Here is a 24,376-nt window from a genome sequence, read left to right on the forward strand (position 1 = left end):
AGTGTAAGGTGACTGGCGGCTGACCTAGAACCCAGCAACTAGGCACAGCTCTAGATCCCCACGAACTAAACCCCGGCTGCCTCTATCTGATAGGTTCTAGGTTCTCGCTCTACAGCCCCGTGAACCTAGAACCTCTGGGAGCGGTGCCGTGGGAGGGCGCAGAAGCTGAGCGGAGCCGCAGCCCCCGCAGTGGGGGAGCGTTGGCCAAAGCCAGCGGCCCCTTTAAGAGCCGCCCCGTCTCCTTACTCTATGTTTACATAACACAGCGGGCTGTACCACTGCGGTCCCCGGAGGGGGTGAAGAAGCAGGGAGGGGCGGCTCAACGGCGACTCCCTCCCCCCGCCTGCGGGCACCGCGGGAGGGCGGGGCGACGGGGAGCTTGGCCAGCCCGCGGTTGTGGGCGGGGCTCGCCCTGACTCTGCGCCTCCCCCCACCTCCCGCTGCCAATTGGTCTCGTCCCTCTCCCCCCCCTCCCGCTCGGCTTTAGTGGCTGTTGTCGGGCGCTCGCGGGCTCAGTGCGGGGCGCAGCGCGGAGCCCGCTCCGGACCCCCCCTCCCCCATGGGATTGTAGCGGCGGCGGGCGAGCCGCGGCGGCCCCATGTTCTCCCCCAGCCAGGAGGAGCACTGCGCCCCCAACAAGGAGCCCGTCAAGTACGGGGAGCTCGTGGTGCTGGGGTGAGTGGGGGGCGGGGCGGGGCAGGGCTGGGATCCTGAGGGGGCAGCTCGGAGCGTGCCTGAGAGCGCGGGGGGGGGGGCGGCCTGGGGGGGCTGGGGGGGAGTTAGTGCCTGAGTAGGGGGGCAGCAGTGCCTGGGGGGAGCGTGCGGGAGGGGGGGCAGTGCCTGGGGGGAGCGTGCGGGAGGGGGGGCAGTGCCTGGGGGGAGCGTGCGGGTGGGGGGCAGTGCCTGGGGGCAGCAGTGCCTGAGGGGAGCGTGCGGGAGGGGGGGCAGCAGTGCCTGGGGGCAGCAGTGCCTGGGGGGAGCGTGCGGGAGGGGGGGCAGCAGTGCCTGGGGGCAGCAGTGCCTGGGGGGAGCGTGCGGGAGGGGGGGCAGCAGTGCCTGGGGGCAGCAGTGCCTGGGGGGAGCGTGCGGGAGGGGGGGCAGCAGTGCCTGGGGGCAGCAGTGCCTGGGGGGAGCGTGCGGGAGGGGGGCAGTGCCTGGGGGGAGCGTGCGGGAGGGGGGGCAGCAGTGCCTGGGGGGAGCGTGCGGGAGGGGGGGCAGCAGTGCCTGGGGGCAGCAGTGCCTGGGGGGAGCGTGCGGGAGGGGGGGCAGCAGTGCCTGGGGGCAGCAGTGCCTGGGGGGAGCGTGCGGGAGGGGGGGCAGCAGTGCCTGGGGGCAGCAGTGCCTGGGGGGAGCGTGCGGGAGGGGGGCAGTAGTGCCTGGGGGGAGCGTGCGGGAGGGGGGGCAGCGCCTGGGGGCAGCAGTGCCTGGGGGGAGCATGCGGGAGGGGGGGCAGCGCCTGGGGGCAGCAGTGCCTGGGGGGAGCGTGCGGGAGGGGGGGCAGCGCCTGGGGGCAGCAGTGCCTGGGGGGAGTGTGCGGGAGGGGGGCAGTGGGGGCAGCAGCGCCTGGGGGGAGCGCGCGGGAGGGGGGGCAGCAGCGCCTGGGGGGAGGGATCTCTGAGTGGGGGGCAATGAGGTGCCTGTGCGGACGCTGGGGGGTTGCGATCGTGAGGGGGAATAACTGAGGGTCCCTGAGTGCGGGTGACTGAGGGAGGACCGGTGGGGGAGGGGATGGCGGGACTCTCCCCCCGGGGATGGCGCAGGGATCTTTTGTCTTCTGTTTGCCTGTGAAGGTGAAATTCGGGGGGGGGGGGGCAGGAGCCCTGGAGCAGGGAACTCCCAGGGCCACTTAGCTCTGAGCTGCTCATGGAGGCTCTGGGGTGGGGAGCATCCCTCTTCCCCCCAGCAGTGGTGGAGTTGGATGGGTGAGCGAGGGGAACACGGGCCCTGCTGCCCCACTCTCCTGCAGGATGTTCTTGGTGGGGGGCAGGGCTGGTTCTTGTGTTGCTCTGGGGTTGCCGCTGGGCTGGTGCGTTGCCCTCTTCCTGTGCCTGGTCTAAGGCACAACTTCCATTGGAGAGTGTGCCTGTAGGTGATCCATGCCCCCTTTGTAACTATAGCCCGTGCAGTTCCCCAATAGCTGGCAGTCTCTCTGTCTCCCATTAGCCTAATGCAGATCTGTGGGATGGATTTAAACTCCTGGTTCAGGCAAGGGCTTGCTATGCATGGTTAGGGATAATATCTGGGCTGGTTCCATGGACCCTATTTCTCAGTGGAGCTGGCCTCAGTGTGCTGAGCTTTGGGGCCTGCACTGCTGGGCAGGTTGCAGTATGCTTGTGTCCCTGTGGCACTGAAGCTGCTGTAGATGGGACCTAGCAAGGCTAGCTTTTCCCTTAGCAAACATTCAAAGTTCTTAAGCATGCAGCATGACGAATGCAAAGATATATAGATATAGATATGTATACACACACACAAACACACAGAAGTTTCTAAACACTGATTATGGAGTGTATGAAGAGATCCTGCTTACGTTTCTCTGTGCATTATATAGTTTGTAGGTGGCAATTGCCTGTAATCATTACACTTCAGTAATTAAAATCTTCCCTTCAACTGCTTACGTTTTCTAGTGGCATCTTTGTTTGTAGGATAGATGTTGTCCCTTTTGTCTAGATTGCAGGGGGCATGATGAAATTAGGGGAGGAGGGAGGAGAAAGAGGCACTTACATTCAGATTTGTAGTGGAAATGTTTATTTTTTTAGAGCCTGATATGGATCTTAAAGTAATCCGCTTGGTATTAATGTTCCTAGCCCTGCTGTTAGAGCTTGAAGCTTTTCTGCTGAACATCATAGTAGCTGCTGATGAACATAAGGCATGTAAGCCGTATTCACTGAATGCCCTAGAGAATGCTGTAAGATGCATAAGTTTACAGTTATCAGAATTAAATGCATGTTCAGCAAATGGGGAACGTTTTTAGCAAATAAATACAGAAAGCTTTAAAATGGACCATGAAGCAGAGTTCCTGAACAATTAAAGAATTACTATGTTAATAACTTCTTTCCCCCACTACAAATCTGTTAAATGCTTCCTAGAATGAAGTAGAAAGCCATAATCATTTTTAGACTAGCAATCTCTTATGAAAGGATGTTCTCTTTTGCAAAGCAATTAATTGGATTTTAAAATCCAACAGAAAGGAAAAGCCCTTTTAATCTTGCTCTGGTAAGCAGTCTGTATGTTCTATGGGGTGTGTTTAAGTAACACTAAATATGTGTCTGGAGACAGGAATAATATGTCGACATAGTTCCTATGTAGTGGAGTTCAGCTATGGCTGTAAATGCAATGACTAATCTTTGAAAAGTGATTAAAAGCTGTATTTCAGCAGTTTCAGTTGGAAAAATCCCTGTCAAGCTGTTAAGAGTAGGAGAACGTGTCTTGGTAATTGTGATTTGGTGAGGATTTGGTGAGAATGGAGGCTAACTTCAGCTGTGAAACAGTTTCTCTCATAGAACCATAGTGCAATGTTAAATCTTTAATTTAATTAGATTGTATAAATTGATGCTGTGCTGCAGATGCTTTGTGTGCAGCTGGAAGCACATTTCCCTTTCTGTTTTGCTATATTTAGCAATATTTGAAAGTGCATAAGTCTAAAACATTTGGCTCTGATCTTAATTTGGTGGATTCTGCTATGCTTTTTTTAAACAATATGATGACCTTAATGATATAAGCAAATATCTTTTTAGTGCCATGCATTTCTATTTAATATGAAATTTACAATAATGAGATTTTCAGTAAATGTAACATTGGTTTGAATAGGTTAGGATACATCCTATTTTCTGCTTTTCCAAGTATACTGAGGTGTTTTTGTACAAACTGAACATTCTTTTGTCCTTTTTACAAAATGTTAAGATTCTAACCTAGGAAGGGCCTCTCCACAGAAAAGAGTTTACTCATGCAGGTAGCTTTTCTAATCTAGTAGTGCCTCAGCTGTGTATTGGCACATTTAGCTTTGCCTTTGTTGACTATAGCAAACCATGTTAACAGATTAATATTTACATAGTAGACTTATAGTGTGAGGATAGGACAAAGCCAGAAAACAAAATTGTGTACATATTCCATTTTGGCAGAATTAAGGTTTATGGCCCTAAATTATGAATATATAATCCACTGCATACCCTTCCTCTTACCACACTGCACTCGACCTCAAGCTGAGTACACTTGATTGCCATAAATAGCATACAATTCTGCTTTCTTTTTTCCAGTATCAGTGTTGAATTTCTATTTGGATGGGAACTAGGGATGTAAAACTCCATTTAATTAGTTAAATGTTAATTTTAACTGGTTAACTGATTAAATGGGGACAGGTTGGGGGGCTTCTGACCTTAGGTGGGACTGCCCAGGGGGCTGTTCCTTGGGTTCCGGTTAACCGTTACCCGATAAGCATCACCTGTTAACGAGTAACCGGTTCAAACCCTTAACATCCCTGTTGGGAACTCTCAGAATAGAGAATGCACATCTGTTCAGCATTCTTAAAAAAGTAGGCAGAATAACCTTTGAATTTTCCTATTACTTTTGTACAAAACTGAAGAATTCCAGATAAGTTTTTGAATGAATGATCTCATTTTTGAAGAATTAGATTTACATTAACATCTCTAAATTGACAAAAAAAGTAAAGTGCAGGTTGAATCTCTCTAGTCCAGAACTCTTTGATCCTGAAACATCTGTTGTCCAGCATTATTTTACTTAGCTGGATGTCCACTTTTCATGGATGTGGCCAAGTTTCCTACAGTCTCATAAAGTTTGTTTACGGCCACCAGTCCTAGCTCTCAGTGTTCTGTGCTGTTGTTTAGCTTTAATTTACTCCTAAATGTCCTCTAACAGCCCAGTAAGTGGTGGAAGTGTTGGTAATTCTTCTAGACCTCGTGTGGTTTGGAAAATTTCCTCGTTCAGAACTGGTCAGGTCTTAAGGGTGCTGGACTAGAGAGGTTCAACCTGTGTCAGAAGTGTAGCTCTCCTTGTGGCATTTTTTTAATGAAGAGTATAGTAATAAAATGACCTCTTTAACAGATAGAATCTTAAAAATTCATTGTGTAATTGTTACAATGTTATTTAAAAATTTTAAATAGGAAACATTGATGTTGTGTGTTGGACAAGAACAGAAGTATGATCATACTGGGGTCAGATCCAATGGGACATCTATCCCAATATGTTTCTGGCAAATGCTTCAGAGGGAATGAAAAACAAAAAAGGGCAATTTCATGTGATCTAACAGTTGTCGTCCTGTTGCAGCTTCTATTTAGGGACATCCAGAGAATGGGGTGTGTGTCCCCGAACATTTTGGCTTGTGAACTTATCTAATGCTTTTTTGAATTCAGTTATATTTTTGGCCTTCATGACATCACATGGCAATGAGTTCCACAGGCTAGTTAACTTTCTTCATTTAGGAGTGTTCTAAGACTAGTTTAAATTGGATGTCTGTAAACTGTTGATGTGTAGTGAAGCTAACTTGCTTTGCAAACTACTTCAAATCGTGCTTATGTTAAGAAAAACTAATTTTCCCCTTCCCCCATCTCTGCTGTCTTTACATTTAATGGTATTATAAACAATGTTGTGCTCTGTGTATGAGTTAAACCTTACAATCAAAGAAAAATACTTCACTGGGAAAACTATGCTTAATGCCGAAAGGTGAACATGTGATCTGAAAGACTGTACTTAGCAATAGCTCTGATTCCTTGTTGGCCTGTTAACATGTTCATTAAAGCACTGATCAAGATACTTTGATCAAGTCACCCCTTAACCTTCTCTTTGGTAAACTAAATAGATTGAACTCCTGGAGTCAGACAGTCCCTGTGCTGTTAAGGAGAAGGAAAGGCTCAGGGAAGGAGACCAATAAACTGGAGCAGAGGGAAACCATCCCATAGTTGGGACCCCCCCCCCCCCCTTCCAGAAGATGTTGTGTTATCCTCTCGCATTAGGATACCTCTCTGGGGGTGGGAACTCCGGTCATTAAGAAAAGGCAGATGGTAGTACTCGGGGAATTCGGTCATTAGAAATATAGATAGCTGGGTTTGTGATGACCAGGCAAACTGTATGGTGCAAAGGTTGCAGATTTCTCAGGACATCTAGATAGACTTGTGTAGTGCTGGGGAGGTGCCAGTGGTCATGGTACATGTAAGTACCAATGACATAAATTAGAGTAGGGAAGGAGGTTCTAGAGGCCAAATTTAGACTGCTAGGAAAGAGAGAGAAATCCAGGACATTTTTGGTAGATCTGAAAAGCTTCAAGTACCTCCCGCAGGGCCAGGTAGTCAGGTAGAGCTTCAGAGTCTCCAGTGAGTAGGGAAACGATGGCGTAGGGAGGAGGAGTTTAGATTCATTAGGAACTGGAGAAACTTTTGGGAAAGGGGGAGCCTATACAGGAAGGATGGGCTTCACCTAAACGAAAATGGAACCAGACTGCTGGCACTTAACATTAAAAAGGTCATAAAGCAGTTTTTAAACTAAACATAAATTAACTCTATGCAAATATTTAACTTGTTAGAGCTGTTGTTTCAGGCATTGGCTTAAATGTGTTTTGATAGTGCTTCTCATTAGTGGTTGTTAAAGCACTTTATAAAGAGGTGAATTATCATTATCCCCATTTTACAGTTGTGGAAACTGAGGCAAAGAGAAGACATGACTTGCTCAAGGTCATCCTGTGGGAGACTGGCGGAACCATGAATAGTCAGCAGGTTTAAAACAAAAGGAAGTACTTCACACAATGCATAATCAATGTGTGGAACTTATTTCCAGGGGATTTTGTGAAAGCTAAAACTATAGCAGGGTTCAAAAAAAAGACTAGTACATTCATGATGGGAGGGAAAAATCCATAAATGCCTATCAGGCATGATGGTGAAGTATTCTGTATGCTGGGTCAGTGGTTCTCAACCATGTACCCCAGAGGGTATGCAGAGGTCTTCAAGGGATTACTGCAGCCTCATCTTGTGTTGTGATGCTTTTTTGCTTTATAGCTTGACTCTGTATACACTTTTCACCTCTGTACAACCGAATATGTGGCATAGATTCCTTGACTCAGTATTCGAGCAGCTCAGATTCTGCTATCCAGTCTTATTTAATATATCTCTCTAAGTTGCACATAAGAACCATTTTCTGAGAAATGTCCTGGTGGCCAAGGGCTTCAGCATGTTTTAAGGTACTGCTTCCTCTATTGGTGAAGAGAAGTGTGTACATGGTTTTTTAAAAAAGTCACAGCTGGAAGGGGATCAGTTCTGCAGTTCTGATTGTCTTTTATTTGTTACTACCAGTAGCATCACTGAGCTCTTTGTAGGTGGGCACTTCCTGGAAATATTTTATGTGGTGTCATGTTCCATTAACTATACAGGTTAAGAAGGCCTGGTCCTTGTCCTCGCAAGAACTTTCAGTCAAATTACACTCAAATATTGCTGTGGTGGACATGGTTTTAGAATCTGAGTAGAAATCTAGACATGAGGCAACAAAGTATGCAGTGAAACAGTAGGGAGTGGTTAAAGGAAGGATGACAGTTGCAGTAATAAGATTACATGGTTACTCAGCAAAAGTAGCATACAGCGTAGTAGAGCAAAAGTTTATTTTTGACTTGATATAAACAAAATATAATTTTAAATTGGCCCTTGTAGGTGTCATATGAATAGGACAGAATTTTGCTATATACCTTTTTTTCTTTCCCCCCTCTTAGAACCTATGTTTATGCCTAACAGCTGACCTTATTCATTGCCTTGCCACATCAATGTAAAATCACAGCTAGTGACACAGTCACCACAGACTGATTTACTTGTTACAAGAATATATGTGAAAATGAAGTTGGGTGCACTGCAAAAGTAAACTGTAATTCTCTCTCATTCCCTCCCCTCCTTCTCTGCCCCAGCAAGTACAGCCAGCAAGCCTGTCACACTCAGAAGAAAACAAGTCCGACACACTTCTTTTCTGAGTTCCTTGCCTTCCTATTTACTGCACTTTAGGTATGCTGACCATACGTCCCAATTTTTCTGGGACAGTCCCGAATTTAAATACTCTGTTCCGGTGCCCCATCAAGTAGTGAAATGTCTGCTGGGGATTTCTGAGACATTTCACTACTTGATAGGGACACTGGCTTGTGGGAAGAAGCAAGAAATGGTACTGTGCCATTGCTCCTCACATGGCACAACAGCCCCCTCCCCGCCAGCAGGGTGCATAGGTCAGCATGCTCGCTTCTGGTGGCATGTGGTCCCTCCTTCTCTCCCTCCCCATGCAGGACCACCTGTGCTGTATGCGGTCCTGGTCTGGCAGCACCACCTCTTCTTCCGGGACACCTTGGAGCCCCGGCAGGAACTGCATGGAGCCCAGCTGGGGCGCTGTGGGGTGGGGTGTGCTTGGGCTCGGCAGGTGCCAGGACTGGAGTGGAGGCTGCCTGTGGCGCTATCTTTAGTAATGCTGTCCAGGTCCCCATGGGCGGCCTTGGCTCCAGCTAAAATAAAGCGGCCGCCGCATGAGGTACATTCCAGTTGCTGCAGCCTCACAGGAATGGGTCTCGTGCGGCTGCTGCTTGACTCCAGCTGGAGCTGGGCCACCCGTGGGGACTGGGACCATGGTACTAAATATAGCACTGCGGGTGGCCTCTGCTCCAGTCCTGGCACACAGTCCCGCCCCAGCAATAGCTGGGGCCAGACTGTGGTGCTGAAAATAGCGCTGCAGCCTGGCTCCAGCCCCGCAAACTGCTTTCCATGTTGAAGGTGGAAGGTGAGGGAAGGGGTAGGGGGAGAACTAAAGGAAAGGTGGGGTGAGGAGAGAAAGGGGCTTGTGCTGAGGGCAGAGGGGGGCTGGCTGGAAAAGAACGTGGAAGGCACCAGAGGCAGGGTGGAGGAGACACACATGCCAGGGGGCCAAGAGGAGACCATGAGGAAAAGGGCAGGAGTGGAGACGGGAAGAAAGGTGTCAGTGCGAGAAGGGAGGGAGCAGGGTGATGCTGGGAGAGAATGGGGAGGGACAATGAGGGCAAGAGGAAGGAAGAGGAGAGGAGTGGGTGCCAGGAGAAGAGGGGTTGAAAGGTGATGTGGGCATGAGGAAGGCAGGGATGGAGCAAGTCATGTATGAGGGAATAGAGGGGCATGAGGAGACCTGGGGTAACAGGGTGGTGAGGAGGTGGGCACTAGGGAGAAAGAGGGCAAGGAGGGCAGGGAGGGAAGGAGGAGGCACCAGGAAGGTGCAGGTGCCAGGAGATTATGGGGTTGAAGCAGAGGGGCAGACGCCTCTAGGAGAGGGACGAGCACCAGAGGAGAGAGGCAGGGCAGGTGGGTATAGGGAGGTGTTAGGAGAGGGGATGCGGATGGGGTAGATGATAAAAGTGGGGCTAGAGGAGGAGTGGACATGGGGAAGAGAAGGGCTGGTACAGGGGAGGAGGGCAGGTCCCAGGAGGGCTGAGAGGAGTGAGAATGGCAAGAGCCAGGACAATAGAGGAGGGTGAGGGGTGGAAGGCAGCAGGCACCAGGGAGCAGATGGGGCGAGAGGAGGGGAGGAGACATGGCAGCAGAGCGAAAAGGAGAGAGGTTTATAAGATATTTATTAATAACTTGGGTGCCACAGTGGAACATACCCGAACAAGCCACGTGAACTCAATACTGGTGCACAAGACAAAATTCACTCCGCTCATGGGAGAAAAATCTTAGAGGGAACACTCCCCCCCCCCCCCCCCCCCCCCCCCCCCGAGTTAAAGCAATGTAGATTGGGTTGCATGGAGGGATCATATGGGGGTCAAAACCCATCCCTATTGGTAGGAGGACAGTGGGCAGAGTTCTCAGAGGGGACATACAACACCCTTTACTGCTGGTCATGTGTCCATCTTGACCCTGAGGGTACTATCTCCAGGGGTGGGACTTCTTGTGGCAGGGGGTGTGGCTAACATGTCCCTAATTTTTGCTCAGAAAATATTGTTACCCTAACTTTAGATAAAATGCCAAAATGTGTATTTTTTTCATTAAAATCAGTGGTGCACAGCCTTCTGTGTTCAACTGGACTTCATAAATGTGTGGATATGGAAATAATCCACTAGGCTCCGCTGGAAAATAAGCACAGGAGGCATACTGACTGAGTCCCAGTGGCTATTAAGTCTTGAACAAAGCACAAAACTTGACATTCCAGTGATCCTTTGTTCCCAATTCCAGTGGGCATAGGGAGTGTGTGGAAGTGATACTCAGCTAAGATGCTGGGGATGGTGCATTTTGGTACCCCCATGGGCAGGCTTGTGCAGAGTTCATTATTCTGGAAAGGCCTGATTTCCCATTTCTTGTCTGGAGATTGCCATGTGGTAGGCCTAGTGGAGAGAGCCAGATGCTTCTCTTGGAGGTCTTGTCTTGTAGGACACCTTACTGGTCGGGAGAAGGGAGCCAAATGTGTTCTCTGCTGTTGTAGAAAAAGCTCAGGTTTGTTGATCTGGCCATCCCTAGTGTGGCCTGTTACCAGAGGGCTGCAGCAGGGACACATTTATGTGGGAATCAGAGTAGTCTTCCAGTATGTAGTTGAGCACTGGCCATGCTTTCTTCCTAGCTCTCTTCATCAACCCGTAAACAAAACTAGATCAAAAGCTTTGCTAATTCTTAATTAGTAGCAGACCTCCCCAAATAGAAGACTGGTACATGACTGATATTTGCCTTACAGGTGAGGCAAGCAAATCCAGTTTTCATCTGTGCTGGCCTCTTCAGAATAAACACCCCTCCCTCAAGAGCCTTATTGATAATTGAGGGCCAGTTTTTGGCTGTTGTGTCTAAGGTATTATAGAAAGACTTGTTTAAATGTCTGTGACATGTTGTCTCTAGCTATGTGTCAGCTAGGATTTTAGTATGTTTTAAGCTAATTTTTTTCCTAGTGTGAACAAGACAAGTTATGAATTTAAAATGTTAGCTAAAAAGCTTTACCTTTATCAGCTAATGTGTTAAACCTGTAGTTTACCTTGTGTACACAAAGATTTTAACATTTTGTTAGTTAACACATTAGCTAAGAGAAGAGCTGGTTCTGAAGCTCTCTTCACCCTCCTTCTGGTTTCAGAGCCCAACCTCTCAGAGCCTTAGCTGTAATTTCAAAGGACTGTCTACTCAGCTTTATTAGAGCATTAACGTAAGCCCAGCTAACCCAAGTGTGTTGAGTCAGGTTTTTAGGTTGTTTCTTGATTATCTGGGTGTGGGTGAATCTGAGGTTCTGCTATTTCTGTCATGAAAGCCCACTTGTAGCGTTTACTAAATAATCCACAATTGCTAGCCTATGATGGAAATATGTATCGTTCCACTAAAACAATTTTTAAAAAATTGCCCACTGCAGACTCAGTATCAACTTTGGAAATCCATTTCACAATCAAAATGGTTGTAAATGTGCCCAAACAACACTGAGGGATTTGTGATGTTAAAAAAAAAAAAGCAGTTTGAGGTAAGCTGGCTCTTGATTAGGTATGAACTAATCATGTCACACTTTTGTAAACATGACTGTTTCTTGGTAGCAATGGCTACTTTTTTTTCTAGGGGAAAGCAATGAGGAAATCATCCTTTTTATCTCTACTTACAGAAGTGGTTTTTTCAGGTGCTGACTTCCCTTTTCACAGTTGTGACTGTTGTGACACTTGGGCACATCACAAGTCTTGACTGACTCTAGATTACATTAATATATCAGAATCCTTCCCATGCTAAATGAGTAGATGACCAGTTCACTCTTCATAAAGCATATTATACTGGAGGTGGCAAATGCATGACTTGAGGGCAACATGCGCTTCTATGCGGTTCTTGGCATTGCAGTACGAATGGTCTTCTGTTATGTGAAGCTATGGCAGTCATCTCTCAGTATAATCTGATTCAGTCTCCTGATATTACTGAGACAAGTATGAAGCTGAAATATGGTGCACTGCTTCGCCAAAGATAATGCGGGAGAATCAAATGAGAAGTTAAGCAGTGACTGGCGTATGGTATGCGTCAGAGAAGAAAGCCAAGAAATTGTGCGGTCTAGTACCTGTGATGTAATTTTTTTTCAATGTTTAATCACTGTTGTATTAAATCACTTTTCTAAAATTCCAGTTACTAAATTCAGAAAACTTTTTGCTATCATAGCTGTCTTCCCCTTCCCCCGCAAACAAAGATTCAAGTAGATTATGCCCCTTAGTTGGTAAACTTTATGACAATTTTGCAAGACTGTCTCTCATATTAAAACTGCAGTTGTGTGTTTAGGAAGTTTGCAATTTAATTTCCTGTCCGTTAGATTTATATTCCAGTTTATTTCAAAATCTACTAAGTTGGTGCATTCTATCAAGTAGGGGTACTTTCAGTTCTGGCTAATGAGCAGGTAGATTTTTAACAGATGAATTGCATCCCTTTAGGGTATATAAATGTCACCACAGATGACAAAGTGGTACTGTGAAGGCCATTAGTTCCTGTAAGAAAATAAACAAACCAAAGCACATTAATAAAGGTTGAAATCTCTTGTTGCATGTTATAAATAAACTAGAGACCAAATGTGCAGATTCTTCTCCATGCGTTTTGTTTAGTTTGGGCATAGAAGTTAATGGTCTGAAACTTTCATTTAAGCACAGCTGTACTTTTTCACATAGAGCTGTGTGACTTTATTTTGACTCACTAAATGAAGCATTGACTCATACTGAAGTCATAAATCTGCACTAATCTTCTTTCTCAATAGGAATTCTCCTTTCATAGATGAGATTGTATTATTGAAAAAGATGTTAGCAACAGGATAACTCTTTGCATGGCTTCTACCATGAATCCATCACTTTGGTATAGATGGATATTTTTGTTTTAACCTGATGCACAGATTGACCAGTGAAGTGCTGCTTTGCCTCAAACCATGTTGTCTTCCTTTCCAGTTTGTTCTGCTTCCAATAGGAAATAGCTGCAATATTCAGTGTTTCAGGGTACTATAAAAAGGGACTCCCCTACTCTTCTTCTCGAGAAAGAATGTGAAGGAATCTTTCATACAGGCTTTGGGAACTCTTGTGGAAATTTTGTTGTCTTTTCCCTGATAGTTCCCATTTCTAAAACTTTCTGAATAGGAAGGTGGAATGGTTTCTCTGGGCACCAGAAAGTGAGAGCTGTAATTCTAGCTTCTCTCCTACTTTATTTTAATTTGTGTATTTGAAATATAAGCAATTAGTTTTTAGTTTCTGGGAATATTCCCAGGTTCGTCTCTGATTTTGTTTTTTCCCCCTCTTCTGCTTTTAAGAAACTAAGCTTTTATCCTTAATCCTTCCTGGGTTAATGAGAACAGCAAATCTGAAACTTGAAAGGGACCATTAAACATCTCTAGCAAGCCAGATTTTGGAACTATGACCTAGCATTTAGAAAACATTAAAAATTTAAGAGAGAGAATTAACAGGTTTTTGATCTTCAGCTTCCACAGATACTGGCTGTGGATGCAGTGTTCTCTTCTGGCAGGCAACTCTAGAGTGTGTTTTTATCTAGTCTTGTTGGACAACTTAAACATTCTATACCCTTGGCCTGATTGGCTTTAATAGGGGAACTGAGACCTAGAACTCCCATTGATGTCAGCCAGCTCCAGCTGTTGCTGAAATTCTGAAATCTTCCCTCACCTGGACTACAGAGACTCCTCTGAACTGTCATTCATGTTAAAATTCGACACTCTCCGAGAAGGAATGAACAAACACTCAAACAATCTTACCCATTACCAAGATAGCTTCCCCAATTATCACCTCTAATACCATTAGCTCACAGACATCCCACTCTCCCCACCTCTAATATCATCAATTCACAGACACTTACCTTCCTTCCTCCCCCCCCCCCGCATCCCCCTCCTGTTCTGAAATGTGATTTGTCCTTTTCATATGTGTTCATTTTTTTTAATTGTATCCTTTGGTATATATGGTTGTGACTATTTTCTTCCACTATTTGATCTGAGGAAGTGGGTCTGGCCCACGAAAGCTCATCATCTAATAAACCATCTTGTTAGTCTTTAAAGTGCTACATTGTCCTGCATTTTGCTTCAGCTGCCCCAGACTAACACGGCTACATTTCTATCACTGGACTACAGAGTAATTAATGCTCTATGATTTAAGGAGGACTAAACATGTCTCTCAGAAGCACTTGAAAGATGTGATGCACTCCTGTTCCTTATTCTCAGGAGCTGAACATGCTATCTTTGCCACATTTTATCCCTTATTGCTTGTGGGAAGAAAAGAGACTTAAGTTCTGATTCTGCTTCCTCTTTAATAAGCCTGCACAAAACGCTGCAGTTAGACTGCTGATCCAGCCTTGCCTTATCTCCCTCTACAGTTGCATAATCAATCCTCCAGCTGCTTAGGCACTCAAGCATGTGTCTGCTCTCCTACCAGTTTTGTGAACTGGCAGCACATAGAACCAAGTGTAATGTTGTAACTGTCTTTCCATGCAAGACTCTCAAGGCATATACCAGAAAATCAGAAAATTTCATACATCACTCCTTCCTAAGAAAACACACGTGCTGTAAACCGTTTTAGAGGTGTAATGCAATCTGGTTTTTTATTATAAAAAAACAGGAGGGCAAAGCTTCAGTGGCTTCTGTGCACGAGGAGTCTCCTCCACAGAATTAAAATTGTGTAATGGGTCTCTGCCGGAGAGTATTGTTGTTTAGAATATAAAACTTTTGGGGAAGGAGGTGGATTACACAAGACATTACTGTACTAGCAATTATTTAAAACCATCATGGGCATAAGTGACTGTAAAATAGCACCCTGTTAAAAGCAAACCAGTCTGGTCCCTGATTATATTCAGGGAGTCATATCTCTTTATGGCAAACACAATTTCACTAGTCTTGTTGGCATTGTGGAGAGAAGGTAGCTGAATTCTAGTGCTAGCTAGATTCCCTAGGCATAATCTTTATTCAGCCCCAGTCCAGAAGGAAGCTGGGCTGCGTTCTTAGTCTTAGGCTGTGTCTAGACTGCAAGCCTCTTTCGAAAGAGAGCGTCTAGACTGCACGTTGAACTTTCGAAAAAGCGGCTTGCTTTTTCGAAAGAAAGCATCCAGTGAGTCTGGATGCTCTCTTTCGAAGAAGCCCTATTTACATTGAAGAACGCCTTCTTTCGAAAGAGGAACTTTCGAAAGAAGGTGTTCTTCCTTGTGAAATGAGGTTTACCGCAATCGAAAGAAAAGCCGCGTTCTTTCGATTTAATTTCGAAAGAACGCGGCTTGAGTCTGGACGCAGGGGAAGTTTTTTCGGAAAAAGGCTACTTTTCCCGAAAAACCCCCTGAGTCTGGACACAGCCTTAGGTAGAGTTTGCAGGGTTGGCAGTTGTGCATGGGAGTGCACACAAACAAAACCTCTCATAAATTGAATATGCCTGTTAATGAAAGTAGTTGAGACAACGAACATAGTACCCAATGATGGAATAATAAATCTGTATATGCAGAACTGTATTTTATGAAACTCAATTTTTCATGCATGGATCAAGTTCATAGAAAAAAAGCATGTTGTTACTAACTAATAATCAGTTGACAGATATTTACATATTATCTCATGTTTACTCTTAGATCATTTGTTGGTGGAAATAACTATTCATCCACTGGAAAACCTGATCTCCTTCATAGGGTTACAAGGAGCTGCAGGAGTCATTTAATTTACCCCTTTGCCAATATGCTGGCTTGTTGTGTCTAAACTATCCAAGACAGATGGCTATTCAGCCTCCTTTTGAAAACCTCCAGTGAAGAAGGTTCCACAGTCTCCTGAGGCAGTCTGTTATGTTGTCCTACGGTTCTTATAGTTAGGAAGTCTTTTTCTGAGATTTAATCTAAATCTCCTATGCTGTATATTGATCCCATTGCTTCTTGACCTGTCCTTTTTGGCAAAAGAGAACATTTTTTTTCTTTATGGCAGCCCATCAAGGATCTGAAGACTGTTGTCATATCCCCCCTGAATCTCTTTTCCAAATGAAATGTACCCAAGTCATTCTTCCTTTGCTCACATGGCTTGCAGTCCATCCCTTTGATTATCCTTGTTGCTTTTCTCTGCATCCTTTCTATACATTGGTGATTAAAATTGGACACAGTACTTCAGCTGAGGCCTATCCAGCACCGAGTACATGGTACTATCACTCCCATGACTTACATGCTATTATGCCTCTGTTAATGCAACCTGAAATTGCATTTTCTTTTTTTTTTCAGCAGCAGCATCACTTTGCTGACTCATGTTGAGGTTCTGCTCCATCGCAACTGTCAGATCCTTCTCAGTAGTGCTGCTCCCAACCCAATATTTCCCCCATTCTATATTTGAGCATTTGGGTTTTTCTTTCCTAAGTGTAGCACCTTACATATATATCTTTGTTGATTTTGTTGTTGTCTGTAATCCAGTGCTCCAGTTCATCAAGATTCCTCCGAATTTTAGCTCTAGCCTCAAAAGTATTGGCAGCCCCTCCCCAGCTTTGTGGTGTTTGTGTACTTGATCAGTATGCTCTCTATATCTACCTCTTGGTTATTAATAAAGATGTTAAAACAACACCTGACCTGAACGGGTTCCACAGGAATCCGTGCTTGAAACCTCTCTCCAATTTGACATCATTCCATTAATAGTTACTTTGTTTGCAGTTGATTAACCAATTATATAAGCAGCTTACTTATCAGAATGTCATGTGGGACTGTGTCAAAAGCCTTGCTGAGGGCCAAGTATATTACATCCACTGCATTTCCCCCATCCACCAAATTAATTTCCTTCTTTGACAGGATAATTAATCTGTTTGGCATCATTTGTGCTTGGTAAATCCATTCTCTCTGCTAGTGATTACCCCTTCATCTTCCAGGTATTCATAAACTGAATGTTTCATACATTGCTTTAATACAGTGATCTCCAACCTTTTTAACCACAAGATCACTTTCAATTTAAGTGCAATGAAGGATCTACCTCAAACGCAAACACCCTTGTCCCATTTCCTTCCTGCCCCTTCTTTGAGGCCCTGCTACTGCTCTACCCCTTCTCCAAGGCCTCACCCTGCCCACTCCATTCCCTTTTCTCCTCCATCCTCACTTACTTTCACCAGGCTGGGGTAGGGGTTGGGGTGCAGGCTCTGGTATTGGGCCAAAGGGTTCAGAGTGTGGGAGGGGCTTCAGGCTTAGCCCAGGGTGAGGGATTGAGGTCTAGGAGGCGTTTCAGGGTGCAAGAGCTGGGAAGGAGTTTGGGTGCAGGGGGACTCACGTCTGAGATAGGAGGTTGGATATAGGAGGAGGTTTCAGGGCTGAGATGGGTTGAGGAAGCAGGCTCTGGCTGGGCACCGTTTAACTGAGATGGCTTCCGCATGGTGGAGTAGTGGAGTTAAGGCAGGCTAACTCCTGCCATGATCCTGTACCACTCCTGAAAGCAGCTGGCATGTACAGTGATGGCTGCATGGCACTATGTGCCTCATCTACAGCCACTGAGCCCACAGCTTCTACTGACCACTGTTCCCCTTAGTGATCAATGGGAACTGCAGGCAAGCACAGCATGTGGAGCCCCCTGCTCTGCCTTTCTCAGGGGCTGCAGGAACATGGCAGCCACTTCCAGGAGCAGCAGTTACCATAGGGATAATTACTCCAGCTGCGACAGGTTAGGCATTTTAAAACTCACTACTCAAATAATTAAATTTAAGTGTAAGAGAGAAATGAAAATTATGAAATGCACAGACTAGTCAAAAACTAAAAATAACCCACTTTGCAAGCAGAAATGTAGTAACAACAGTCCCCTCTCCATGTTGTGTTGAGTCAGGAGATGAGGGAAGGACAGTGTGTGTTTGTGAGAATGTCAGAGAGACATACCGTGTGTGAGTGGCAGATTTGCATTGTCCAGCTCCCTCCCACCCTCTCTTTGTGTGGAGCTAGGGTACAGAAGTCGTGGTAGGAGGGATGCCGTGACATCAGTGCCCCTCCCCACTTTTTCCTCCCACAATCTGAACAACAAGCAGGAGGCTCCCAGGGGAGCAGCTCCAAGGCAGAGGGCAGGAGTAGTATGACAACTGGTAGAGGGGCGATTGAAGTGCTAGTGCTTAATAGCTTCCCGGCCAAACCAGTCAGGATCACCTGTCAGAGGCTCCAAGATCTACCGGTAGATCCTGATCTACTGGTTGGTGACCACTGCTTTAGTAGCTTTTCAGGAATCGAAGCCAGGCTGACTCGTCTGAAGCTTCACAGTTCCTTCCTCCCCCCTCCCGCTTTTTAACGATCCCATTATGTTAGCCCTTCTCCTGTCTGCTGGGACTCTCTTGTTGTTATGAATTTGTAAATATTCTTTCCAATGGCATTAAGACTTTTTTCCAGCTAATTGTTTCAGTACCCATAGGTGAATACAGCATATGGCCATGCTGATTTGAATTTACTGAAAAGGGTCAGAAAATCTCTAACCTGTTCATTACTTATCCCGATCTGTATATGTTCCCATAAGCAACATAGCTAGTTGTTGAGTCACATGTTTTGTGTGAGAAGACTGTAGTAAAGTGGGCACTGAGCAGCTCTGACTTCCTATGATCTTCCATTACTAGCTCACCTCCAGGGATCAGCGGACCCACGCTGTCTTGGATCTTTCTTGTTTGATGTACAGTATTTAAAGACCCTCTTCCTGTTGTCTTTAACATTTCCTGTCAGCTGTAACTCATTCTTTGCCTTGGCTTTCTTGATTGATTTTTGTTGTTGTTGTTGTTGTTGTCCCTACACATTTCTGCTGTTCCCATGTGTATTCCTTGGTGACATGCCCCTCCTTCCATTTCCTTTATGGTTCCTTTGGTTTTGAGAGAGCTAAAAAGCTCATTGTACAGCTACACTGGCTTACTGTGGCTCTTCTTATCTTTCCTCTGCATCACAATCAGGGTGGATAAAAATCGATGATTTAAAAAAACAGATTTTTTTATTTAGATTGGATTTTTATTTTTATTAAATTCTCGACTAAATTTCTCATTTAAAAATAACAATTAAATTTAATTACAAAAATGCTACACATATACAGTCTCAAATTAGGGATGTTAATTTTCAACTAATCGGCTAATCGAGTAGTCGATGGATTTTTCCATTAACTACTTGATTAATTGATAAGGGGGGGGAATGCTCACTATCCTGGAGGTGCCTCTGCCTTTTAAATGTAGGAAGAGCCCTGTGGGACTCTTCCTACATTTAAAAGGCTGAGGTGCAGCAGTCAGACCCAGCTCAAGCAGGGACTGCTTGAGTCCCTGCTCTGCCATTTCCCCCACTGTGCCTCTGCTTTTGCTGCCTTCCTGCGGGGATGGTGCTCAGGGGAACCAGCTTTTAAGATGGCTACCCCCAGCAGTGGCTGCTCCACCCCTTCTGCCTCTGATACATTGGCAGCAAGTGGGGGGGGTGGGGCGGGGAGGGGAAGTGACTTGTTGTGTAGTGTGGAGCACCCTTTTTGGTATTGGAGGATATTGCTTTTTTTTTTTTAAGTCAGTCATTAGCTCCTTAACTAAAGAGAAGGTGAATGTGGTGGCTTCTCTTTAATTGGACCAGCTTCTGTTGGTGACAGAGACCAAAAAACTGTGTGTGTCAAAAGCTGGTGTCTCTCACCAATAGAAGTTGATTCAATATCCTAGGTCCAACTGGGCTACAACTACTTTACATACAGTCACTAATTAAAACTATACAGGTTCAAAATCAGTTGCCCTGGGCAGACCCCATTTCTTCTCTTGGCTTTCCATTTTTAGAGGGATTTTGCTTTATCTTCAGTGTTTTGAATGATCAGTGATAGCAAAAGCTACATATTCTCATTTCCTCACCCTCCCCCCCCCCCCGAGTCCTTAGTTGTCTAAAATGTGGGTTAATTCATTTTTAGTTGAGAAAGACCCGCCAGATTCTCTTTTTTCTCTGTATCAGAGAAAAACAGAAAATACCGGTATTTCCTGTTTTTTTTTTTTTTTTTTTTTTTTTTTTAAAACTATACAGAAGTTGCAATTGCCAGACTGTCCAGGTGAAAACCACACACCTGGCAACCCTAACACCATGCAGGGAAGGGGAGAGGGATTTCCCCCCCCCCCTCCCCGGCCTTTCCCTCAGGCCTGCATGTCTCCTTAACTGTTAAGGAGGCATTGCAGCCAGTGTAGAGATAGGGAAGGCTACAAGACAATGCTCCTTGCTGCAGCCAGCCTATTGCAGGGAAGGAGTTCTGGGGCTTGCCCAGATGTGGCCCCATGTAGGGAAGGGGCTGGGGGTGATTTCTCTTCCTTCTCACTCCTGCAAGGTATTCTCTCCCTTCCCCCCCCTTCCCTCCAGAAGCCTGCATGCCTCCTTAACTGTTAAGGCTCCAGACTGCTAGAGGTCAGCAAGCCTATTCAAGGAAGGTGGGGGAAGGGGAGAAGCTGGCCCTGATGTGGCTTCCCCTTCCTTCCAAAACGTGCCCCATGCAGGGAAGGGGCTCAGGGGCTTCCCTCCCACTCTGGGAACGGATCCCCTCCCTTTCCTTTCCTCACATCCCACACATCTGTTCATGGCAAAAGGAGTTTTGCTGGAAGCCTCTGCAGCAGCCTGAGCCTGGAAAGGAGCTGTAGCCTCTTTCACTGCCACCTGGCTGAAATACCACAGGGCTCCAGCACCTGGAGCTTCTCCCTCCTGCCAGATCTCCTGTGCGTGTCTCTCCCATGTGTAGGAGAAGAACCGGAAGTATCTGGCTGGCCTTTAGGGAAAGCTGGGGGAAGTTTTTAAAGTGGCCCCAGGGACATCCACCCCCCCTCCTCCACCAGATGCAGCAGAGAAAAAATGTCCCCGCCAGCCTTCCATCCTAGAAAAATAGAAAATACTGGACTTTTTTGTATGTCCAGTGTTTTCCGTTTTTTTAACCGGACAGAAGACTGTCAGGGAGACAACTGGATACCTGGCAACCCTATGTCTAATTCTCAGATGAACAGCTGTTCTCCTGTAGCAAGAAGGGAGTGTATGAGAGAGAGATGGACAGAAAAAGGGGAGGGAGAAAGTTTCCAGACACATCACTCCAGCACAGAGACTGACTAGCTAGCTGTCGCAAGTAGAACAAGCTGGCTGCCGAAACAGGGTGCACGTTGTGGTGAATGTTTTAGTTTGTTGGTTGACAGGTTGGACTAAAGACACTGAATAAAACTAGCTTCGTATCACCCTTACAATTTTTCTTTTTGTGACAATCACCTTCTCTTCCCTACCAATGAAGCATTCTGTTCAAGCAATGTGTATAGTCTCTAATCCCACATTGTGAAATTGAAAAGAGATGAAGTACAAGAAATGACAAAGGTTTGACGGCTCTGGATGGTCTCAAAGAATGCATATGGTAGAGCTAGCTGCCGCGTTCTTATCTCCTCTAGCTACAGTGATATGCGGGCTTGATAACCTTGCATTGAATGCTTTCATATATGTGGTTTGGCACAGTCAGGTCACATGACTATGAATCCACTGAAGACGCTCCTGGTGTAGCACTCTGCATAAAGCAGCATCCTTTTTGCATTCTTTTGACTCTTGTTCTACAGTATTAAGAAAATTGCTTTCTCAAAGAATTGCAGTTTTTTTTGTATAAAATATGTCCACAAGAATCCTATGCAAGAGTATCTCTTCATTGCTGCCTCTTGAAGTAAATATTTTAATAGTCCCCTTTGTATGGCATTTGTGCGTCTTCATTGCTCTTGTAATATTATAGTGCAGAACCACATGAAATGGTTCCAGAATTGGTATTTTATCTTCTGCAAAAGATTCAGCAAAGTTTGCTTCTCTTCTTGGATTCACAAGAGCAAAAGTGACAAATCAGCATCCGCATAATTGAAGTCTTGATCCAGTAAGTCATGACAGTGCAATTGTTAACCAAAACAAAGAATGAAAGATGAATAGTGTGCCTTCAAAATATGGGGCTGAACTTCAGAATTTCTCTCCAGTCAACAGTGTTCTTCTAATTATTCAGAATAATTTTTGTGTGCCAATGCATGTGTGAATGTGCACCATCAGTACAAACAACCTAGTTCTGTGTGCTCTGCTATTCAGCTGGGTGGCATTTGAATTTCTCTTGAGTGAACACACAAATGCACAGCTTACAGGGAACACTGCCTGTCAGTACTTTTCATTTTGTAATGTTAAATGTAATGTCTATTATTATAACTAAGAATTTTTCAGTTTGCTTTTGTGCAGTTGATAAAACTTTGAATATTCAGTGTTACTTTTTTGATTGTGGTTTCCCTGCCTATATAGATTTTTTTTCACCTGTGTGTGTGTTGGGGGGAGAAACACCCACAAAACTAATGATGAGGTGAAGAGAAGCAATAAACAGTGGTAGAGTGACTTGGAGGTAGGGATGTAAAGGACTAGTTGACTATCTGATAAGCAAAAGACTTAAAAGGCTGGTCCGTAGCAGGGGGAACCCAGCATGAGCCAGGGCACCTGATTCCTGGCTCACACAGGCTTCCCCCCCACTGTGCACCAACCTTTTAAATTGATTAACCTCCTTGTTGCTCCCCACTTACTAATTCGAGGGAAAATCCATTGACTAGTCGATTAGTTGATTAAACTAAATTTGACATCCCTTCTTGGAATGATTTTAAACTGATTCTTTAATCTTTTAGTTTACAAGTTGACTGCCTCCTTTAATTTTCGAACTTGGTCTTCATAAATGTGGATTTAAGAGAACACATAATTATTGATGTGAATGGCAACTGGTTAACTGGTAAGCATCGCCCTTAATGGGTGATGCTTACCAGGTAATGGTTAACCATTACTTGGGAGCAGCTCACTGCCTACTGCAGGTAGAGGGCTGCCAACTTCCAGCTGGAGGGTTAGCGTAGAGGGCTGGCTACTAACTCCTAGCCTGCAAGCTGGTCGTTCTCTGCCCTGCGAAAGACTGCTCAGCATGTGGTTGGAAGCAGCCCCTGACTGCGGCAAGGGGTGGTGGTGCTGCGGTGATCCTGCACTTGCCCCTGTTTAATCAGTTAACTACTTAAACTTAATATTTAACTGGTTAACTGATTACATCGGATTTTACATCCCTACTCATAATTCATTTGTGTTTATGGAAGAATGTAGTCTTGCAGTAGGAATTGTTAGCTGTATTATCCCTAATTTTTTGGCACAGTTCTATTAAGAAAATACACGTTCAGTGTTTTGTGTGATAAACAGCGTAAATAACTACATATAGTTGGGAGAATACACTTGGAGTCTGACTTAGTCATTCTTCCTGTGCTGGTTTTTTGTTTTCTCTGGTGTTTTTCCCCCCTTGTCTGGCTTTCAGCTCAGTTCTGCTGATAATAAAGTTGATGAACATGTGGAGAGACAATGGGAAAGAAAAGAGATTACATATGGTTGAAGCTGGTCTAGTATGCAGTGAGCAGTACCAACTTCCAGAATTATAGTTGTAGACATGGCTGGATGGATATGTATTTATTAGATACACAGCAGAATTCTTAATTGTCTAACTCTGTTTGTCCTATCTTGGGTAACCATGCTAGTCTGTATCTACAGAAAGAAGTTCTGTGACACCTTAAAGACTAATAGATTTTTTTTACCCATGAAAGCTTATGACCAAACCCACTTCATAAGATTCATCTATTTGTTCTGCATCTCAGAAACTTTAAACAATAAGATATGTTGCATACCTGATCTTCCATTGTTCTGAGAGGGGAGATGCTATTGAAGAGTCCATACAGATTTTATTAGTAATATTTTAATAAATGTAGCCTAGAAACTGAGAATTAGTGAAGAGTGATCAACATTTTATCATAAAATCTCTCCCAGTTTTTAAATGCAATTCTTAAAGTGAGGACCTTGGATCTGCTGAAATAGCAGTGGAGCAAAGAATAGTGATTACTAGTTCTATAGAGAACATGGGGACTCCCATAATGACACACAGATATACAGTAAAACTCCGATGGTCTGGCATCTGATGGTCCGGCACTCCTGGTGGTCTGGCACCATCAGGAACCCAGAAGTGCTCCGGGCAGCTGGACCATTGGAAAACTGACCAGCGGCTGAATTGGGGAAGCCGGGGGCAGAGCAGCTGGAGTGCTGCCGGGTAGGTCCCGTAGTGCTGCCCCTCGGGGCTGCGGGACCAACCCGGCAGCACCCCAGCTGTCCCAGATTCAGCTGCTGGTCAGTTTCAGCAGCAGCTGACTTGGGTACACCTCGGGCAAAGCAGCTGGGCAACGCCCCAGCTGCTCTGTCCCAAGCATCCTGATTCAGCCGCTGCTGGTCAGTTTCAGCAGCGGCTGAATCAGGGATGCCTGGGGCAGAGCCAGACTATTGGAAGGGGGGGCTATGAGGGGTCTGGGGTGGGGTGGGGGGGATGCCACCCCAGACTCCTCATAGCCCCCTCTTCCAATAGTCTGGCATATCTGATAATCCGGCACCCCCTGGGTCCTAAAGGTGCCGGATTATCGGAAGTTTACTGTACTTTAAGAAACGGATCGTAAAATGTGCTAGAATGAATC

At 45.5% G+C, this 24,376-nt stretch overlaps 1 protein-coding gene across 1 annotated transcript in view; it reads left to right on the forward strand.

Annotated features, from left to right (window-relative positions):
* The first annotated feature begins 467 nt into the window (after positions 1–467).
* Positions 468–24,376, forward strand: part of PELI2 (pellino E3 ubiquitin protein ligase family member 2) — a 118,606-nt gene continuing 94,697 nt past the window's right edge. Inside the window, exon 1 of the mRNA XM_075926281.2 lies at positions 468–675. Within this exon, the coding sequence (XP_075782396.1) occupies positions 599–675 (77 nt within the window). The 5' untranslated portion in view covers positions 468–598. The remainder of the gene's footprint in view (positions 676–24,376) is intronic.

This window comes from Pelodiscus sinensis, chromosome 5, assembly GCF_052426305.1.
Source record: "Pelodiscus sinensis isolate ZL-2025 chromosome 5, ASM5242630v1, whole genome shotgun sequence".
In the NCBI taxonomy this organism is placed as follows: Eukaryota; Metazoa; Chordata; order Testudines; family Trionychidae; genus Pelodiscus; species Pelodiscus sinensis.